Source organism: Gossypium raimondii, chromosome 9, assembly GCF_025698545.1.
Source record: "Gossypium raimondii isolate GPD5lz chromosome 9, ASM2569854v1, whole genome shotgun sequence".
Classification (NCBI taxonomy): Eukaryota; Viridiplantae; Streptophyta; class Magnoliopsida; order Malvales; family Malvaceae; genus Gossypium; species Gossypium raimondii.
In genome coordinates, this window is record NC_068573.1 from 32,645,886 (window position 1) to 32,666,250 (window position 20,365).

The following is a 20,365-nucleotide window of genomic DNA, read 5'->3' on the forward strand; positions in this document are numbered from 1 at the left end:
AAACAGGTAGTCCACCCCTTGGCGAGCTCTATTTCTACTTTCCTTTTTTGTTAACCAAAACGCAGAAATCATCGTTTAGACAATATCGGTTCTTCACTACTTTTTTTCCAAATTATAAAACCGGACAGCCGGAATAATATCGTCGGCTCCACAACTGCCACCAGGGCCGCCGCATTCATCTACGTCGGGAAATAGAACAGCTTATATTGAGTAAAATGAACGGTGGAGATTCAAAGGATGATGAGGAGGAACGGGAACAAGTTATGAGCGAGGTCCATCTGGGATGTCCACCTGGCATCTCCGGTCCTCACATTTCCCGCTTCACCATTTGCCTGCCTTCTGGTATTGATTTTCTTCTAAACTTAAACATAAAACAAATCAGTTAATTAGAGCTTTTCAATTTTATTTTGAATTTATATAGGAGTTGAATCCAGCAGATTTAATGGACTGTTCAAAGAAGAGGAATCTTGTACGGACCAAGAAATTAGCTTCGATGAAGATGGCGACCTGATTTTACCAAGAAGACGCCGTAAGTAACCAAGTAACTTCGATAACCTCGAAGAAGCTTTTATTTTGTCTTTATTTTTTAATTATCTCTGTTTAATTTGCAGAGATTTCTCGGCGTTGTTTCACTATGAAAATCCAGCATAATATCACTTCACCCATTCCTAATGTTGGTTTGCAGGTGATCCTTCCTTTCTTATGTTGTTTATAACTCCATTTTATAAGCCATTAACATAGGTATTACAAGCAAAGGCTTTAAATTTTGTAATTTTTGAATCCGTTTTCGCCTCTTAGGTATGGAAGGCCGAACTAATTTTGTCAGATTTTGTGTTACATAAGATGTGCACTTCAATGGAGTTCCATGGCATTGTCTCTTTAGAGCTTGGTGCTGGAACAGGTATATTATGTGCTTAGTGCTTAAAAAAATGTAAATACCAGTGCTATTTGTTAAGCATGTGTTTATGTGTTGAATCTCTGCAAGTTACTATGCCGGTTATCAAGGTTGAGCTTTCCCCGGATGGTCTTGAGTGAAATTAAATTAAGTAATCATTTACCTAATTCCTTTCAAAGATTAAGACATATAAATTAAATACTAAAATTAAATATACATTTAATATGGGAAAGTTGCTATAATTTCATTCAGATTAGAAATTCAAAGTTTCTGAACCTTTTAGGGAGTCATACTGCACATATGTAGTTGCTGAAATTGCCAAGTATTAGGCCTTTGAAGAAGTTTTCCTTAATGGCTTGGATAAGCCTTGATGCAATTGAGTTGGCTTGAGTAGCCTTGAGATGCAATTGAATTGGCTTGAGAAGCCTTGTGGAAAACAAGTGGCTCGATAGTAGCCTTAACATGAATGCGTTGTGATGGCTTGTGGGGAAACCTTGAGACAAATCGTGGGTTTTTTGGCTTAGTTGAGAATAGGCCTTGAGTAGGCTCTTAGTTGCCTAGTTGAAGGCACTAGAGTCTTTCCTCACCTAGTGGATGGTGTTGGCTTGCATGGGCTTGAGTTGCCTATTGAGATAAGAGAAAAATTGTGAAATGGGGCACACCTTGTATCGTGTAAGTCTTGAGGGACATAAATGACTAATGAGTGCACCTTTATTTTGGTGTAGGAGAGCCTCAGCGGGGATATGAGCAAGTGTGTGCTTGAGTAGTGCCAAAGTACACCTGAGTAGCATTCAAGTGTGCTTGAGTAGCGATGGAGCAGGTGAATGCTCATTTTGAGGCAATTGAGTTTGAGAGCGCTTGACTAGCGCTGGAGCCAATGAATGCTCCTAGAGGCAACAAGCTAGAGTGCACTTGAGAAACGTTGGAGCAAGTGAAGTGTCCTCTTGAGGAAATTGAGTTTGAGCGCACCTGAGTAGTGCAAGAGTGTGCCTAGGTAGTGTTGGAGTGGTTGCAAGCTCCATCTGTGTTGGCCAGTGGGCCATTGCGATCAAGATAGGCTTGGAAGGCCTAGCGAGATTAAATATTCAGAGGACCATTCGAGATTATGGCATGGTAAGGCAATTTTGTATTTTGTGTTGTGCAGGTCAACGAACCTATTGAGTCGAGCAAGGCAGATGCAAGCCATGAGTTTGAGTCGAGATGAGTCGGAGGACCCTTGAGTTTGAGTTGGTCGGAGGACCATAAGCGGATTGATGGATCCTTGTGTTTTGGATAGGGCTTAGGATGCCCTTATTCACGATGAGCTACTACTACATGAAATTTGTGGAGCTAGTCCAAGCATCACCAAGTTTTGAGCTAGAGCTGATTGAAGGGTTATTGAGTCTGAGAGCTTGAGCAAGAGAACAAGTGAGGGTGTCTTGTTCGTGTTTATTAAAGCAACCTGTGAGATTGTACGAAGAAACGAGCAGCGTGCCAGAGTTTGCGTGAATGAGCATCAAAATCTGAGATTGAGATCAAGCTAGAGCGGTGGTGCCACGTGTCACGGTTGGCCAAGATGGCCACACCTTGTGGGGTGACCACAGAGGGGTTGAGAGGGCCTAAGTTGGGGATGACCATGTGTCTAAATTTCCTATGTTGAGAACTTGAGTTTTGGTGCCACAAGGAGTGGTTGGCATAAACCATGTCCAGAGGGACGCATCCAACCGGATGCCATAAGAGTGCAGTTGGTGCCACATCTAGAGGGGTGCATCTTTAGGTATCAAAGACATGGTAATATTCAGTCGACAAAAGGTCATACTAGTGAGGGTTCCTCAAGGTCGTAACTTGATGATTATGTGTTGTGGCATTGAGTCTGAGCGTTTGGTGGAGGAATGGGCATATACGAGACTACACCAGCGATTGAGATGAGATCAAATTCGAGTCTATGTCCAATGCGCGTTGAATGGATCATAATCTTAGGCCTTGAGGGCCCAAGATGGACTTGCAACAGAAACGTCAACTCAATGCAACAAGGTTTCTAAAGGTGTGGCTCCATGTTGATGAGGGCATCGGCATAGTAAGTGAGGGGAGAGTGTCCTGGTCCGCAAGTTACTATGCTAGTTATCAAAGTTGAGCTTTCCCCAAATGGTCTTTGAGTGAAATTAAATTAAGTGATCATTTACCTTAGTCCTTTCAGAGATTAAGAAATATAAATTAAATACTAAAATTACATATAGATTTTAATGTGGAAAAGTTGCCATAATTTTATTCAGATTAGAAATTTGAAAGTTTTTGAACCTTCTTGTGGTGAGTCATAACTTACATATTTAGTTGCTGAAATTGCCAAGTATTAGGTCTTTGAAGAAGTTTTCCATATGTTTCTCATTTTACGAATCTATCCAGGTGAGAAACTCCCAAGTAGAATGTGCTTGCTGGCTATGTTAACATTCTCATAATTGCATTAGTGTACAAGTTTGTTGCTTGTGGGGAGTTTTTAACATAATTATTTAGTTGTTGAAATTGCGAGTATTAGGCTTTTGAAGAAGATTGACTTATGTTTCTGGATTTACCGATGTATCCGGCTGAGAAATTCTCAACTGGAATCTGTTAACTCTCTTAATTGCATTAGAGTACAAATCAGTTGCTTGTGGGGAGTCATAACATGCATATGTAGTTATTGAAAATGCTGAATATTAGGCTTTTGAAGAATATTGACTTATGTTTCTTGATTTACTAATGTGTCTGACTGAGAAATTCTAAACCAAAATGTGCTCGCTGGTTAACTCTCTCGTAATTGCATTAGTGTACAAGTCAGTTGCTTTGTGTTTGTTAGTAAATTCAATTTTATTGAATGAGAAAACTCTAATTCCATTCCCTGTCCATGTATTTCCTAAACTTCTCTTTGGGAAATTTTTTTGTTGTATGTTTCATGTCATGTTCATTGTCTAGCTTGAACAATCTAATGAGGCCATATCTGAAACATTATTACATCTGGTATGACAGGAATTTTTTGCACTGTCTTTACCAGGGCTTGCAGGCATGCTGCTTGCGCATGCTGCTAAGACCGTGTTCTTAACAGGTGAGACCCACTCTGATTTATCTGTCATGCTGCTTTGTCACTTTGGCTTAGGGTTAGTTTAGCAATACTTTTGAAAAGTGCTGTGGAAAAGTGCTTTTGACTTTTGAAAAGTTTGGTTTAAGATTTGAGTGTTTAGCATTGCTGTCAAAAAGTGCTTTTGAGAAATAAATGTTCATTTTAGACATAGTATTATCAAGTAACAAATATGTATTTAAATAATGTTCAAATTAGTTAATATTATTATATTTTAGTAAGAATATAAAAATAGTTTGTTATAACTTGTTGTTAATATTTTAACATATGAAATATAAATTTAAAATATTTTAAGCCATAAATATTAATTATTTATAAAATTTAATTAGAATATATAAACTATATTTTAAATATAATCATTAAATATTTGTAATTAGATATTAACACATTTTATTATTTTAAAAATATTTTTTATTTTTAATTAATGATTTTAACACATTTGTAATTAAGCACAAAGAAAAAAAAAAGGGAAAGTACCATGTTGTTAGAGGGGTGAAAAAGTAATTAAGCACTATAAGTGCTTTTGGAGGAGAAAAAGCTAAAAATTTTAGCTTCTCCTTTTCAAAAGTACTTTTCAAAAGCTAAAAAATTCAGCCAAAAGCAGCTTGTTTCTTCCAAAAGTGCTTTTCAAGCCAAAAGTGCTTTTTTGAAGAACTACTAAACAAGCCCTTACTCAGATTACCTGTTACACCCGATTGCTTCAGCTACTTAGGTTATGCATTATTGCTGACAGACCATGGTGACCAAATCCTCGAAAACTGTCTTAAGAATGTTCAACTTAATTCTGGAGTCCTTAATCATCAGAAAGTAGTTTATGTGCGTGAACTTGATTGGACTCACCCTTGGCCTCCTAAAGTTAGCTCAGACCTGGCAACTCAAGAAAGGTGATTCATTTGGTTTCATTGCTGGACTTGTTTTAAGATATAGAAGTATTTATATTATTTCCATTTATAATATGTACTTATTCCATGGAGGAGATAAGAGCTCAGCCCTTTAAATTTTAAATGGTTAAATCCAGGTTTTCATGGAGCTCCTCAGAACTTGAAGAAGTCCAGAAAGCTTCTCTGCTTTTAGCTGCTGATGTCATTTACAGTGATGATCTTACAGATGCGCTATTTGGTATCTTAGAGAGAATAATGTCGCAAGGGTCTGAAAAGGTTGGTTAACATTGTTAAAATGGTCGCATACCAGTACATGGTGTAGGTAATAATACACTAGCGGATTTTACTAAAGAGTGTCATTATCTGCTGTTTTTGTATATGTCACATGATTTAGGTTTTTGGATTAACCCCGTAGTTAGTTTTCTTGCAAAGCTGATGATTGAACATGTTACCATAGGAAGAAAATTCAAAGGGAGATCATGAACTTAATGAAAATTTTCTTGTTCCGCTGAGACTTATCCACATCAGATGTTATATCTAGATGGATTTCAGTTGCCTGTGCATTTTTAGGCAACGGGCTGAATTCTGTTACCTATACTAGTTAACATATGATAAGGTTTCTACCAAGTTGTAGTGATTGCGGATTACATTCTATGCTTATCTCATTTGTTCACATGTGTGTTAGTCCTCATTCTCATCTGCTTAGATAATGTTCTTTGAGGTTCCCCATATATCAATAGGACAATCATCGTGCGCATTCCTGTGGTTTTCAGGTGTTATACTTGGCACTGGAAAAACGCTACAACTTCAGTCTTGATGATCTTGATGTTGTAGCAAATGGTTATTTAAATTTCAGAAGTTACTTGAAAGATGACAGTGGTAGGTATATTACAATGCAAAAAATGTACATGCCGCCATAAGTTTCTTGTCTTCTGGGTTTTATTCCTGATGTATCTTTACATTGAATGATGCAGAATGTGAAGGCCTTGAGCTTGGTTCCTTGCCTTGTTTTATGGGTAAATGTATCGATGTTGCAGAAATTCCACAGTATGTGGGAGGATATGACCGAGGAGATGATGTTGAGCTTTGGGAGATTAGATACAGTAAAGGAAAGCTATAATTGAACGGTATACAAAATTTCTAATTATGTGTTGCCGTTGATAATTTTTGTTGGTTACTTTGTAATTGTACTATTTGAAACACCCCCATTCTAAATTCATACAATACCACAGTTGAAAGTGAGGAATTTGTAGGTGAATTCCATGGACTTTCCGGCTTGGGCATCACCACAGGCTTCTAAATGAAGATTTTGGGAGATGTGAAGTCGAAGCACGGTCACGTTAGGGCGATGGGATCGTTTTATATATGCTAAGATTAGAGCTCAAGTTTGATTTGAAATTCAGGTCTCAAAGCTCAATACTAGCTTAATCAAGTTTTGCTTTTAAATCTCGAGCTTGGTTTGAGGTGAAAATTTGAATTGCTTGAGCTGATTCGGTTGAACTTGTTTAGTTATTTCCCAGGCTCGACTTCAAGATTGGGTCGAGTTCGATTAGATATTTCTCAATATTAATTAAAAACAAATACTCAAAATCTCTGTTTATTGGACTCTCTTTACTTGTCTAATATAGTGGTCTTAGGTGAAAATATACAACATTTTTCTACCTAATAATTGGTACCAAAACAATGTTATAGAGGCCTAAATATAAATATAAAATAAATGATTAAATTTGTTATAATTATAAACTTAAATGCAATATGTGGTATTACAGAAATAAATGCAATGTGTATAGAGCATCTCATGTTTAAACATTTTATAGGGTATTTATTATCTTACTTAGTGAGTTGCTTTCGTGTTAATTAAATATATTGTACTAATACCTCCATTATATTAAAATTTCTAAAGAGACTTTAACATAAGATACAAAGAATTTTAATAATTTCAATTAAAACTTTATATTTTCATATATAATTTTTTATTAAATATGCTTATTATATATCTACTGTGTTAACCAGTTCCTTTTTACCTTTTAAAAGCGGAAAATAATAACAGAAAAACCAAATCTTTGTGATTAGAGATGCTTTAAAAGAGGGCTGTTGCCAGCTGAGATGATAACTCCCACACCGCTAGATGATGGTATTGGAGCAAAACGCTGGAGTATAAATAAAAGGCAAGCTGCTACTTTACAACATACTTACCTGGACGGGGTCAATGGATGATCCTGAAGATCCATGGCCTAGGGTAGTGACCTCCATTGCACTTGGGAGGGGTGCTACCCTAAGGTCTCCCCAAGTTGGGAGAGCCTACGTCATAATTTGTGGCAGCGGGGGCCTGCGTTCGCGCGGCCCTACCCAAATTTTAAGTTTCAAGGATTTTACTGATCACAATCTTCTGTAATTGGTGCTCTGCCTACAATCTATCGTTTGGGAGCTTTTGTTAATTTTGTTTGGTCTGGGTTGGGGAAATGATATCCCAAATGTACCGGATCTGCAGGAGTTTGCAGTAAAAGCTGAAAAGATCAACCAATGTTCCAACTCTTTAATATCTGTGTTTAGCACTTGCACCTAATATATTACCATCTAGCAACAAAAGCTACACTACAGAAAGGCCATTATTGACCACCACTTTATAAATGTTGCAGTCGATGGAAAAATCGTGCTTGGATTGTCTGATATTAGACCATTAAACCCCTCAAAGAAGCTTAACTGCTTCTACCCAATCATATCTATCGTTTCGAGATCCTTCTTTTCCATCCTTCACCTCCATAATGATGGCAGGTTCCTGTTGCAATCATGTTTATTTTCAACATGTTATTGTCCATGTAAAAAAAATAAGACAACTGGTAATTGATTCAACTGTATGCCACTACAATTCAAATTCATTGGTTCAACGACACTTTAATCCAAAACAACAATTATCATTGGAAATGGAACTAATATAGGTAGCTTCAAGGACGAGTTTTTTAAGCCATTCCAAGTTTCTTTTCATCAAACAATGTTACAATATTGGAGAAGATATCAAAGAAAACATAATTTAAGTGGAGATGTATAAAAAAAAAAAACCTAATGCTGGTGATTTAGATCCAGTAATTAATTATATAAATATAAATATAAATGATTAAATTTGTCAAAATTATAAACATGAATGCAATATGTGTATTGAACATCTCATGCTTAAACATAATATACATTACTTATATTATTTTCGTGCTTATTAAATATGTAGTATTAGTGTAGCTTAATCACAGTTCTTTTTTACCTTTTAAAGAGGAAAACAATGACAGCAAAAAACCATAACTATATGCATTGGGAAGAGACTAGCTGAGTGTACCACAGATCCCGCACCGCTAGATGATGGCAATGTAGCAAAGCGCTAGGTATATAAATAAAAGGCAAGCTCCTACATTCTAATATACTTACCTGGACGGGGTCTATGGGTGATCAGGAAGATCCATGGCCTAGGGTAGTGACCTCCATTGCACTTAGGAGGGGCGCTCCCCTAAGGTCTCCCCATGTTGGGAGAGCCTACGTCATAATTTGTGGCAGCGGGGGCCTGCGTTCGCGCGGCCCCTTTCCAATTTAGAAGTCTAAAGCTTTCATTGAGTTAATTTAAAGAACATATTCGTTTCCTTTTTACGTAAGGTATTGTTGTCTTCTGCAGTGGTTTGTTAACATATAGAGTTTATGTTTACGATGCTTAAAAGTACATAGTATATGTTCAACACTGTGGTCTGGGTTTGGCAAATGAACTCTCAAATGTGAATGTTTTGTAAAAGATTCACCATTGTTATGGACACCTGCATTGTGAATATTGAAAACAAGTGTAAGAAGTCTGAACTTATATTCCTCAACACATGCATTTAAAGTTTGATCAGAGCTTGATGTCTTCTGATCCTTAGTCAACTCTCCAGGATCAAATGTAGATGAATATACATATATGCAAGGGTCTGTTTAACTATCTGATGTGCAAAGAAAACCTTCTGATCTATGTAGATCGAAATCACACATATCCGTGTGTCTAGTACTTACACCTAAAACATTAGCCGGAACAAAAGCTACACTGGAGAAAGGCCATTAATGACACTAATGTTGCCATTAAACCTCTCCAAAAGGTTAATTGCTCCTTCCCAATCATGTCTACTGTTTTGAGATGCTTCTTTGTCTTCTTAAACCTCCATAACCATGACAGATTCCTATTGCGTTTTCAGCATGGTCATGTCGAACATATACTCGAATTCTTTCAGCTATTTTCAAACAGAAGCTCATGAATTTTACCTGCAATGCACTGTTAAAACACGTCTCTCTGATAATGAAACGAGCCATTGCAACCACATGTTCTATTCAATATCAAAGCATCCTAAATACAGAACTGGTGATCGATTCGACCATATGCATCTAAAACTCGAATCCATCAGCTCAATATTTTCGTGCTTATTAAATAGTTCAAATTCATATAACTATTTAAATTAAGTCTATAGCGATTACCTAGTGCTCTTTTAGCTTTAAGAAAGTGAAACTATAGTAAAAAACAGAAAAGAATGTGCTTAGATAAGCCTTCATAAGAGGGCCTGCAGACTGCTTGACATGAACCTCATTTTTATAACTTTGTTTAATTCCCACATGGCAAAGCGATGACAATTGAGCAAGACGCTGGAGCTACAAATTAGAGGCAAGCTCATACTTTCAAACATACTTACCTGGACGGGGTCGATGGATGATCTGGAAGATCCATAGCCTAGGGTAGTGACCTTCATTGCACTTGGGAGGGGTGCTGTCCTAAGGTCTCCTCAAGTGGGAGAGCCTACGTCATAATTTGTGGTAGTGGGGGCCTGCGTTCGCGCGGCCCTAACCCAATGTTGAAGTTGAAAGTTAATGTGGAGGAGTTAAATTCAATGAATGGGATTTCCTTAATTGCTGAAAGAACTGAAGGATTTAAATTAGCCATTTCATCCTCTTTCTATTAATCAAAGCCATCATGAAATAGAACTGGTAATGGATTCAACCAAGTGCATTTGCCTAACATTTTAATCCAAAAGTAATTGTATATCATCCGAAGCTGAACTAGTATATGGGTTGCTTCGCTGAATTCAAGTTTCTTTTAATCAAACATTGATGTTTCAAAACATACCAGAGAAAACATAATTAACTGCAGAAAATATATATTATATGTTTCTTACATTACTTTTGTTCTTATTAAATATATCAAATTCATATTACTATTAAAATCAAGAGTTCTATATCGATTAACTAGTGCTTGTTTACTTTTACGATAATAGAAAACAGAAGAGAATGTGTGATTAGAATGGCTTCACAAGAGCCTGCTGAGTGGATGTTTCTTAATTCCAACATCAGTCGAGAAAATAAATAAATAACTTTTCACCTCACGTATTATGTTCACCAAGAAGATTTAATTAGTTACCCAATTACTAAGAAGTTTTGTCATTCATTCATCTATTATGCTTGTGCCAGTTTTTTGTTTTTTAAAGAAAATTTTGATCAACCTTCACATTTGAGTATAAACAAATGGACCCAAAGCCCAAAGAGATAATACATTAACATCAAAGATACTAGGACCAACCCTAGCCCAACAAATGGGCCGAACTCTAGCCAACTAAACCATCTACTGCTGTTGTCGCTGCAACTAACAGCAAGGCAAGGGAGAGAGGAGGCGTGGCTGAAAAAGCCTGAACAATTGGAGCAACCGTACTCTCAACTAGCAGATCCACCACGGAGCAAGGACCTGGAGAATGGGCACTGTCGCTACCGTGGACATCGTCGGAAGTCACCAACATTGAAAGCAACAACCTTGTTGAAGTAAAAGGGCACACAGGCTGAAGAGACTCCCGGGCGGAGAAATGGAGACAAGCTTTAAGAGAAAACCACGGAAAGAGCATGAGGTAGTTGGGATTTTCTCCACCATTCTGGCGGCCAAAAGCTTGAGGGGATGGGGAGAAAACTTGGGATTATTCTTGCGAAAAACAAAATAAAAAGCATAAAAGAAGGAGGTGAAGGGGAGTGTAACACTCGTCTCGACTTACAATATGAATGAGAAATATTACCCAACTACATACTAAATACATAACTTAAGAGTTATTTAAAATTTCAAATCTTCAACCATTTTTATAAAATCATAAAAATTTAGTTTGAAACTATTGGAGGTGTTTGAAGTAAAAAATTGAACTTCAGTGGGTCAAAACTCACAAAATAGGGCAATAGTGCTGCTAAGGACCCCGTGTTCTAATACCTAAATCTATATATGATACCTGGCTCAATTACTGTAGCTTTTTAGCTGCTGCTCTATTTCAATACCTACACTAGGGATACCCAAATCTGGGCTCTGAAGTTAAAATTTCGTCCAAAAGTATTTAAAAATATGACCAAACACATCCATTAAAACCATTCATATTCAACTCGATCGTTAAAATGTATGATGTAACATTACGTTACTAAAACAACTCAATTTAACTTAATGTATTTCCACAAATTGAACTTATAGTATTGTTCAAGTCAAACTAAACATCATTTGTATTCATATACTTGTGTTATAAGTGTCAAATATCTCTTTCTTTCTTTTCCAAATCTCGAGATTATACGAAGTTTCAATTCGAATTCAAACTCTAATACCAAAAATAAAAATTGTGTCACCAGACAATGAGATTTTATCTCGAGATTAGCCTTACCTAATTACTATTTATGTTTCAATTTTTGAATGTTTCAAAACACAAAAATTTTTGTCTCAAAACTTGTTCAACATGCCTCAAGTCCTAAATCCAGAAATATACGAAATGATAATTTTTATTTATAATGTCTTAAAACACTATGGTAACAAATATACAAATATATAACATTAAATTTCGATATACAGATATTTGATTATATCAACTCTAGCATCATCTCACATGTCATCACAATTAACTATCAAAATTCTAGCATTTATAAATCTACCAACGTAACAGTATCACCCTAACTTTGTCATTTCAATTACCTTCACATTTATTTCAAATTTGGTTATATCAACTAGCTAGATAATGTAACGAATAATTGAAAATGAATTATAGTAGTACAAACCGCAATATCTACTGGATATTCATCTTTTTCTTTCCTTTCGCCTTTGATGTTCCAAGATCATCTTTAGCTATGTATGACAGATTCAATTACTGAAATAATATTAATTCTTATAAGGACATACCGACAACCAAACATATTTTACATTTTTTACAAATAAGTCCCCCTTTTAGCCATAATATCCTAAATGCTCGTATCTTAAAATTCACCCGATTGAATTTGAATTCGACTTTTTTTTGTTCTTTAGGGACCTCTTACTACCATTATATATAAAAGATCTTCAAGGTTCTCAACTCTTACAAATAGGTCCCTAATATTTCAACAATTATTTTCTTTTAATAATCATGGAATCAAACCTTGTACCAATTCTACTCACGTCAATACTAACTAGTTTCATACTCATATAACTATACAACCAATTAATTCATAGATTCTGAGTTTTCCATGTACTTTATCAGTGACAACTTAATTAAATTTCCACAATCATGAAAATTAACCATTGGGTTGAGTACACCAAATTCATTATACCAAGAATTCATGATAAGGGTAAACTTCTTTACCTCATGTAATTTTGGACAGGCAAAAATGGTGGAACTTAAACTTCTTCTTCTCTCAAGTAGAGGTGTTCATGGGTTGGGTCGAGCCGAGTTCAAGTTGGAATTAACATACTTTATACTTGCCTAAGCTTGACTCAAAATATGGGCTTAAAATTTTACTCAAATCCGTCCATATTTACAAAAGATTAACCTAAGCCCATTTTACTCCCGCCCATATTATTTTTAATTTCTTTTTAGTTATTGAAACTTTTTATATAGTCATTTTAACATTATTTTAATGTTTATATTAGAGTATAGGTTTATTTTTTTAATGTGTTCTAAATGACATGATATATATAAAAAAAACATAATATAAAGTGTTATAAACTTAAAAACAGGCCGGGTCGGGTATTGAATGTTCAAGCTCAAGTCTGGCCCATATTTTAAATGGGCCTAATTTTTTTACCCAAGCCTATTTTTCGAGCTTAATATTTTTACTCAAACCTTCTCAAATTTCGGACAAGCCTTTAGGCCTGGACAAGTAACCCGACCCATAAACAACTCTAGTTTCAAAGGAACGCAAGTTCATGAAAAAAAAGGAAAAGAAGAAAAAGGTAAAAACTCTCTCATTTACCCAAACCCTCTCAATCAATCGCTGTACATCATATATTTTGGAGCGTTGCCATTGTGACTTTATTGAATTCATTTGCCATTCAAAATTTATCAACGGTCAAATTGTACCCTGATCAACGGTTAATCATTTCTTTAGGGACATATTTAGTTCCCACCTAATATCCTCTATTTCAATCACCTTACAATTGGGTCCTTGTACTATTTAAATAATAAACTTCTTTATTAATTAATTACTAATATTCCTATTTTTTTAGTTTCGTGCTTGTTTCATAACTGCATCAATTAAAGTCTCACAATTGACTTTTTTGATATTGACGAAAATCAAGATATTACACTCATATCATTTTCATAAGTTTCAGGACATTATAAAACAAATTTAAATTTCCTTCAAGTTAAAACACACATCACAATTCACAAACATATTTAATCTAAATAACAAAACAAAGTTGTATTGATAATAGAAAAAGGAATTTGAAATATAAATCAAATTTACATTTTACAAATACATACCCCTATTATCCTAATGTCAAAGAAAATCAGATAATTGAATTACAACCTTAAAACCTGAAGAAATCCTTAACATTCACGACTAATGTGTCCGATCACCCTATAAACATTTTACTCCAAAATTAAGTTTACCATTGCTCTTATTCAAATTATGAGCGCTCAATGATTTGTTAATCATTCACTTTATGAGGGCAATCGGACCTTATCCACTGCTCAAATCCCTTTACCCAACCTTTTGTTTATATGTACTGTCTCATGTTTATTAAATTGCTTTTGTTCTTATTAAATATATCGAAATGGAAGACGAGATAATAGAAAGCATATATAAGAGAAGGTGTGATTAGAATGGCTTCACAAGAGCCTGCTGAGTGGATGTTCCTTAATTCGACAAGCCAGCGATGCTTAAAGGAGTTGAGAGCTTGGAAAACAAAATATTTTCTTCATCAAGCCTGGAAGTGGTCGTGTCACGTCACCGGTAGTACGAGTGGTGAATCCCTTGTGTGCTGGTTGTTGTCAAGCGGAGGCCTACTTTGACATTCCTTTTGTTGAGGTAGTACAAGATTGTTGAACCTCAATGGTTCTCTATTGGGGATAAGCATGTACCCTCTAATAACGAGTGGCTTGATGGAAGTGTGAAACACGCAGGTGACCACCCAAGGGGTGTAAGACAAAAAGTCATCCATTGACTAATTAATGCATTTCCAAGCTAATTTTACTTGGGAATTCAATTGTAGCTTTGTTTTGGATAAAAGCTTTATTTATATTAATGCTACGGGAAAGTTATTAAGAAATTTAATTTGTCCTTTAAATATCAATAATATATGTCTTAATCTAATTTAATATTGAATATTAATAGTTTCGAAACCACTTTTTTTTAAAACAAAAATTTAGTTGTCGACTTAAAAACGAAAATTGGAGTCACCACCGATCCTTTATGGAGGTGTGATCGGCTCACCTTGAAAACGATTTTGGTCTGCGAAATCTAAAAAACAGGTTTGGAGTCGGTTACGCACGAGGAAGGGTTAACACCCTTGTAACGCCCAATATTGGTACCGAATTGATTGTTTAATGTCTTAGTGTCGAAATTTTGAAAAGATTTTAGAAGAAAATTTGAATAAACCAATTTGAGTAATAAGACGCGCCTATTTTAAATAAATAAATTATCACACTCAGTAAGTTAGGGTGCAATAGTTTAATCTTTGAAATTAAACATATCTTTTGACCTTTAAAACTCGTGTATTTTGAGAAGGATACTTGGTTATTTGGGTCAAACGGCAAATTAGAACCCAGTAAGTTAGGGTTCAATTTCTCGAAATTCCTAAACACCGGATATTGCCTTTGTTTTAAAAATCCTTAATTCGAGGTAGCAAAATTATTAGATCCAGTGAGTTAGGTTCCAACATTTTGAAATCCCGAAGAACTTTATTTGAGATTCGTGCGATTTTATTTGAAAGATATTTGGCCACCCAAATTCAACGAAGAAAATTGAAGCCCAGTAAGTTAGGGCACTATTTTCTCGAGAATCATTGGATATCGGGTATTTTGGAAACTTAAAACTATTTCAACTATTTCAATATAAAAATGCAATCTTTTAGGCAATGTAATAAGGTTGAATGTTTTCGTACAACGCAAAAAGGACAATTTAAAAATAAAATGTACGCCAATGAACAATAAGCAATTGATAAACGAATACAAACAAGCAGGACAATAATAATTCCAAACATACATTATGTAAACATCAACATTAGCTAATAAGAGAAACTAATTAAAATCAAACAAATCTACATAGCACTAATGAAATATATAAGTTTAAACATAATTTAAGAAATAAATATGATATATATAAATTAAAAAGTTAAAATAAATTTGAATAAATTAACCATATTGAAATAAGTTGAAAAAATTGAAGATGTTAAAATATTTGAAAGAAATAAAATATCTATATGATAATATGAAATCAAATATATTGCGTATGTATATAATAAAATAATTTAATATAAATTGTGTATACATACATATATGAAATAGTATTATATAAGAGAATTATTGTATAGCTCTTTTAAAAAAAATAGAAATATATAAATGAATTTTAAATATATTATAAAATAAAAAGCATCAAGAAACATATACAAATCATGCTAAATTTACGTAAAAATATAAAAATATGATAAATTTAAGTAGTGATACATGATAAAATTTAAAATAATAATACGTAATGAACTTATAATAAAAATACAATATAATTTAAAAATGTAATAATATATAACGTTTGAGAAAAACTTGAAACAATAATACATATAAAAACATAAAATAATAATAAAATATTAAGCTTAACCATTAACTAATATTAGATTTTAAAAAACAAATAGATCCAAAATAATAAAAGGGTTAAATAAATTAAATAATTAAGTATTGTTGAATTCAAAAAGGATTAGAATCAACTTAGAACAAAATTAACAAAAAAAGAAATATAAAATAAACTAAAAGGGCCAACACATGACATGCGGATAATATGAGGATTTAAATGGGAAATTTCCCTTTCCTTCAAAACGCAACATCTCTGTATGGATCCAATAGGAATAAAATATAAAAAAGCATGGCCAAATTTAAATAAAATATGAAGATTGATTTGAATGTATCATGAAAATTGAGGGACCAAGTGCGAAAATAGCCCATTAGAGGCCAAAATGAGCGGATCTAGTCCGGTTCGGGTCATGCCATCGGGTTATGGCTAATACGACACCGTTTTGAGGCCACTGAGAAAGGCCTCAAACGGCGTCGTTTTGCATGTTTATTTAAACCAAACAAATAAAATAAAAAAAATTCACTTTAGCCCTATTTTCCAAAACAGAAGAGACCCCCCCTCATTTTCCTCTGCTAAGGTTTTGAAACCAGTCTCACAGATCGCCGTCAACGACCAGGCCGCCCTAGAGCCTTCAACCTTTGCCCGATCTCCGATGGCGACGGAGCAGGCAAGGTCAGGTAACTCTTCGTTCCTTAAACCCTTTTTTATTACCTCTATATGTATGCGACCAAAAAAAACAGAAGAGACAAAACCGCTAAGAAGAAAAATACAGAAAGAAAAACAAGAAAAAGAACCACCTTTCCAAAAAATTAATCGATCTTTGATTTCTATTTTTTTTATATCTTCGAACCCTTTTTTTTTTGTATTCAAATATGCGCGTAACCTTACAAATGCTGAAAAATGGCTTTATATAGCTGAAAAAATGAAAATTGCAAAAGAAAATGTATTTTGCTCTTTTTTCTTATTTTTCCTTTTTTGCTGTCGATTTTTGCCTCTTCTTTTTGTCCGTCTTTTGTTGCTTTGTGTGTTGCAGGTGTACAGAGGCCGTACGGTGAGGAGTGGCTCGAAGGTGTGGTGGCGCACGCACGAGAGGGGGGCGTACTAGCTGTGCGCTCGTGCCATTTCTGAAACCCTAGGGTTTCCTATTCGTTTTGGTTTTGGGCTAAGGATATTCGGTTGCATTTTGGACCTGGTGATCCAGGTTTAGCCAATTGGGTCCAAGTTAGGATCCATTTAGGTTCAGTTGACTGGTTTGGGGATCTGTTTACGTCGGGTTTAGGGTCTATTTCGGGTTTGGGTTTAAATTTTGGGTGTTTTGAAATTGGGCCTCTGTAACTTGGGTTTGTAACTATGGACTGATGGACTTTTAATAATTTTTGCTTTTATTTTTATTTTTTATATATTTTTGTTTATTTATTTCTGATTTGGGGCGAGCAAATTTGGGTTATTACAAATAGATGAGAGTCGGACCCGATACATGAATTTTAATATTTGACAAAGTATAAATATCTGAACCACTTTATTCTTGCTTGGCCCCAACAATGATGATTGATTGTATCTCAAAATGTTGTTTTAATGGTCAAATTGATAGAATTTGTAAATATTAAAGGGTTAAATTTGTTAAATTATTTAGAATTAGAATCAATTTAAACATGTAAGTGTTGAGGATTAAACGTGTTATTATAACAGTTAGAAAAAGGTAATGTTAATAATTTGGTTAATGATTTAAGAGAGGGTGACCAAAGAGAATCTAATGATAATGTTAGTGATAAAATTGAAAGTTTTATATTTCAGTGACCAAAATAGAAATACACTAATAGTTAGGTGACTAATTGTAGAATTTATCCTTAAATATATAGTATCTATATCTATATTATATTTAAGCTCATAAAACTCATTCATGATGAGATTGCGTGAGTTTTGAACCTAAAACACAATCAATTTTAAATATTTAATTTTATCATTTTAATTGAAACTTTATTATTTTTAATATAAACTTTTATAAAATATACTTCTACATATTTTTTATCCAAATCTAATTACCATTAAAAGAGTTAAAATATAAATTTACTACTATACTATTGGTGAATATTGAAATTTGCGTCTATACTTTATTTTTATCAATATTTGTCATTAAACTTTAAAATATAATTAAATTTGCCACACAAGTTTTATGTGATTCAATTTTACTACTAGTCTAGAAAAATGAATACAACAAAACTTGAAATTTTACTAAATTTTGTCACTAAATTTGATTTTAATTAAATTTCACTAATTAATATTGATTTTGGTGATTAGAATCTAAAATTCAACAAGAAAAATATTATTTCAATTTTTTTCATATTTGGAAAAATTAATTTATAAGATATTAAAATTAGTAAATTATCATATAATTATATAATAAAATAAATACTTGAAAAAGGATTAAGTTTACTTTTTTATAAATAATTGTTTTATTAATAGTTGATATTATATTAATTTACTAATTTTAAGTATTAAATTAAAATATTAATTTTTATTAAATTTGTCTTCTAAATGTATTAAATTGAAATTGCATAGTGAAATTCAATAAAAATCAAATTTTAGTGATAAAGTTCAATCAAACAAAAGTGAAGTGACAAAATTTAAGATAAATTAAAATATAATAGTAAATTTATTTTTAACTCAAAAGTGAAATGATAAATATCATCAAGATAGAGTATAATGACAAAATTAATTTTAACCTAAAATATAGTAGCAAATTTGCATATTAACCTCTACTAAAATTAAGATGTATATTGTGATTAACTATTCTTTTTACCTTTAAAAATAGAAAAAAAGAAGGAAAGAGAAGAAGAATGCGAGTAGAGATGCCTTCAAAAGAGGCCTGTTGGCTGTTGAGATGATGATTCCCACATCGCTAGATGATAGCGGTGGAGCAAAGCACTAGGCATATAAATAGAAGGCAAGCTCGAACATTAGAACATACTTACCTGGACGGGGTCAATGGATGATCATCAAGATCCATGGCCTAGGGTAGTGACCTCCATTGCACTTGGGAGGGGTGCTCCCCTAAGGTCTCCCCAAGTTGGGAGAGCCTACGTCATAATTTGTGGCAGAGGGGGCCTGCGTTCGCGCGGCCCCTACCCAATTTTCGAGTTAAGTTTATAGTTTGTATTTTTAGTCTAGGAAAAAGTCGATTTAAAAACCGAGTAATTTTACAGTACGCAATTGCATGCACAAATACCCACTGAATAAAAGTTCCCAGGTTTTTGGATTGCCTGACATTAACATTAAACCTCTGCGAAAGCTATACAGTTCGTTCCCAATTTTGTTATTTTTTCTTCCCTGAACTCCATAAGAATGACAGCCTATTGCGTTTTGAGCATATATATACCCGAATTTTGAGTTTTCGGGTTATTTTCAAACAGGTTATTGTCTATTCAACAGCTTATGAATTCAATCTGCAACCACATGAACGAGCCAATATCAAAGCATCATAAAAGCAGAACTGGTGATCGATTCAACCAATATGTATTTACAACCCAAATACATTAGCTCAACATTTTCATGCTTATTAAATATTTCGTATTCATATCACTAAATAAATTGATAACTGTTAGTTCTCTGCCTCCTTTAATGAGGGTAAGTTGCAATCTGGATTTAGGATATGAATTTATTTTGAATCGCAAAAGTATGTAAGAACATGTAGTTCCTTCTCTTTTTCTATTTTTTTTTATCATTATTGAAACTATTATGAATGGAATCTTCATCGTTGAAATTAAAAATCGATCATTCTACTGTTGGGAATATACGTGATTTTGTCGTTAGGAGATACGAGACTTATTGGTATTTGTATAGGAGCTATCTAATTGTGCGTGCTATCCCACATCGCTACTGAAATACGTAACGACCCCTGGCCTCGCTTATAAATGTTGGGCAAAAAGAAAAGGTAAAGCATCTTTGCGCTTGGGGCAATGACGCAGCTAGTGAGGTTCTAACCGAGGCGCGTCTATTGCTGGTTGAAAACTATTTCCAAACCCCCTCTTAGGCCTGGGTTCAGCCTAGGCCTTAGAGAATTTCTGGAAGGGTTCCCTTCGGGGTAAAGCCCTACTGTTCACAGTCTTAAGAATTTATAACATTTAATTATATATGTCTGATATCGCTGGATGTAAAGCCGTTTAGAAATTTAGTTTTGTTCTTTTGTTATTAGATATTAATTGTTAGTTTTGGAGTATATCTTGATTTAATTATTTTTTTATTTTAAAATCCGTAGTAGTTGTTGGCCAAATTTTCTCTATGCATATGGAGGAACTAGAAAAGAAAAACTGGAAGCCAGGATTTGAGAAAAAAAAATTGGACAAAATAATCTGGATTTGTACTTCGAATTTTAAAATTCATTTTGTAACAGAGAATTAGGATATAAAATTTAAAATGATACAAAAAATTTAAAATTTAACTCAAACTGGTCTTAGC

The 20,365-nt window shown here is 33.9% G+C and overlaps 1 protein-coding gene and 5 non-coding genes across 8 annotated transcripts; all 6 read left to right on the top strand.

Annotated features, from left to right (window-relative positions):
- Positions 1 to 67: 67 nt before the first annotated feature.
- Positions 68 to 6,467, top strand: LOC105799079 (uncharacterized). Of its 3 annotated transcripts, none has more exons than XM_012629435.2 (10): positions 68 to 342; positions 422 to 529; positions 612 to 685; positions 799 to 901; positions 3,903 to 3,953; positions 4,720 to 4,870; positions 5,005 to 5,143; positions 5,641 to 5,746; positions 5,842 to 5,994; positions 6,100 to 6,467. In XM_012629435.2, the coding sequence occupies exons 1-9, from the start codon at positions 216 to 218 to the stop codon at positions 5,985 to 5,987; spliced, it is 1,005 nt and encodes a 334-aa protein (XP_012484889.1). In that variant the 5' UTR covers positions 68 to 215; the 3' UTR covers positions 5,988 to 5,994; positions 6,100 to 6,467. The 3 variants fall into 3 exon arrangements, with proteins under 3 accessions (XP_012484889.1, XP_012484888.1, XP_052477060.1); XM_012629434.2 differs by having other exon boundaries at positions 6,121 to 6,467; XM_052621100.1 differs by having other exon boundaries at positions 145 to 342; positions 435 to 529; positions 6,121 to 6,467.
- Positions 6,468 to 7,055: 588 nt separating this feature from the next.
- Positions 7,056 to 7,217, top strand: LOC128032850 (U1 spliceosomal RNA). The gene has a single exon (XR_008189191.1). It is a non-coding gene; the product is annotated as a U1 spliceosomal RNA (small nuclear RNA).
- Positions 7,218 to 8,276: 1,059 nt separating this feature from the next.
- LOC128032849 (U1 spliceosomal RNA) lies at positions 8,277 to 8,438 on the top strand. Its single transcript, XR_008189190.1, has one exon. It is a non-coding gene; the product is annotated as a U1 spliceosomal RNA (small nuclear RNA).
- A 1,115-nt stretch (positions 8,439 to 9,553) lies between these two features.
- On the top strand, positions 9,554 to 9,713 carry LOC128032852 (U1 spliceosomal RNA). Its single transcript, XR_008189193.1, has one exon. It is a non-coding gene; the product is annotated as a U1 spliceosomal RNA (small nuclear RNA).
- Positions 9,714 to 18,874: 9,161 nt separating this feature from the next.
- LOC128032847 (U1 spliceosomal RNA) lies at positions 18,875 to 19,035 on the top strand. Its single transcript, XR_008189187.1, has one exon. It is a non-coding gene; the product is annotated as a U1 spliceosomal RNA (small nuclear RNA).
- Positions 19,036 to 19,848: 813 nt separating this feature from the next.
- On the top strand, positions 19,849 to 19,999 carry LOC128032853 (U4 spliceosomal RNA). Its single transcript, XR_008189194.1, has one exon. It is a non-coding gene; the product is annotated as a U4 spliceosomal RNA (small nuclear RNA).
- Positions 20,000 to 20,365: the final 366 nt, after the last annotated feature.

Bases quoted from the DNA above. Each gene is read 5' to 3' on its own strand.
- LOC105799079 (XM_012629435.2), top strand. From the start codon at position 216: ATGAACGGTGGAGATTCAAAGGATGATGAGGAGGAACGGGAACAAGTT. The intron at 530-611 runs GTAAGTAACCAA...TTTAATTTGCAG, and splicing joins GATTTTACCAAGAAGACGCC to AGATTTCTCGGCGTTGTTTC. The intron at 902-3,902 runs GTATATTATGTG...TGTCTTTACCAG, and splicing joins AGAGCTTGGTGCTGGAACAG to GGCTTGCAGGCATGCTGCTT.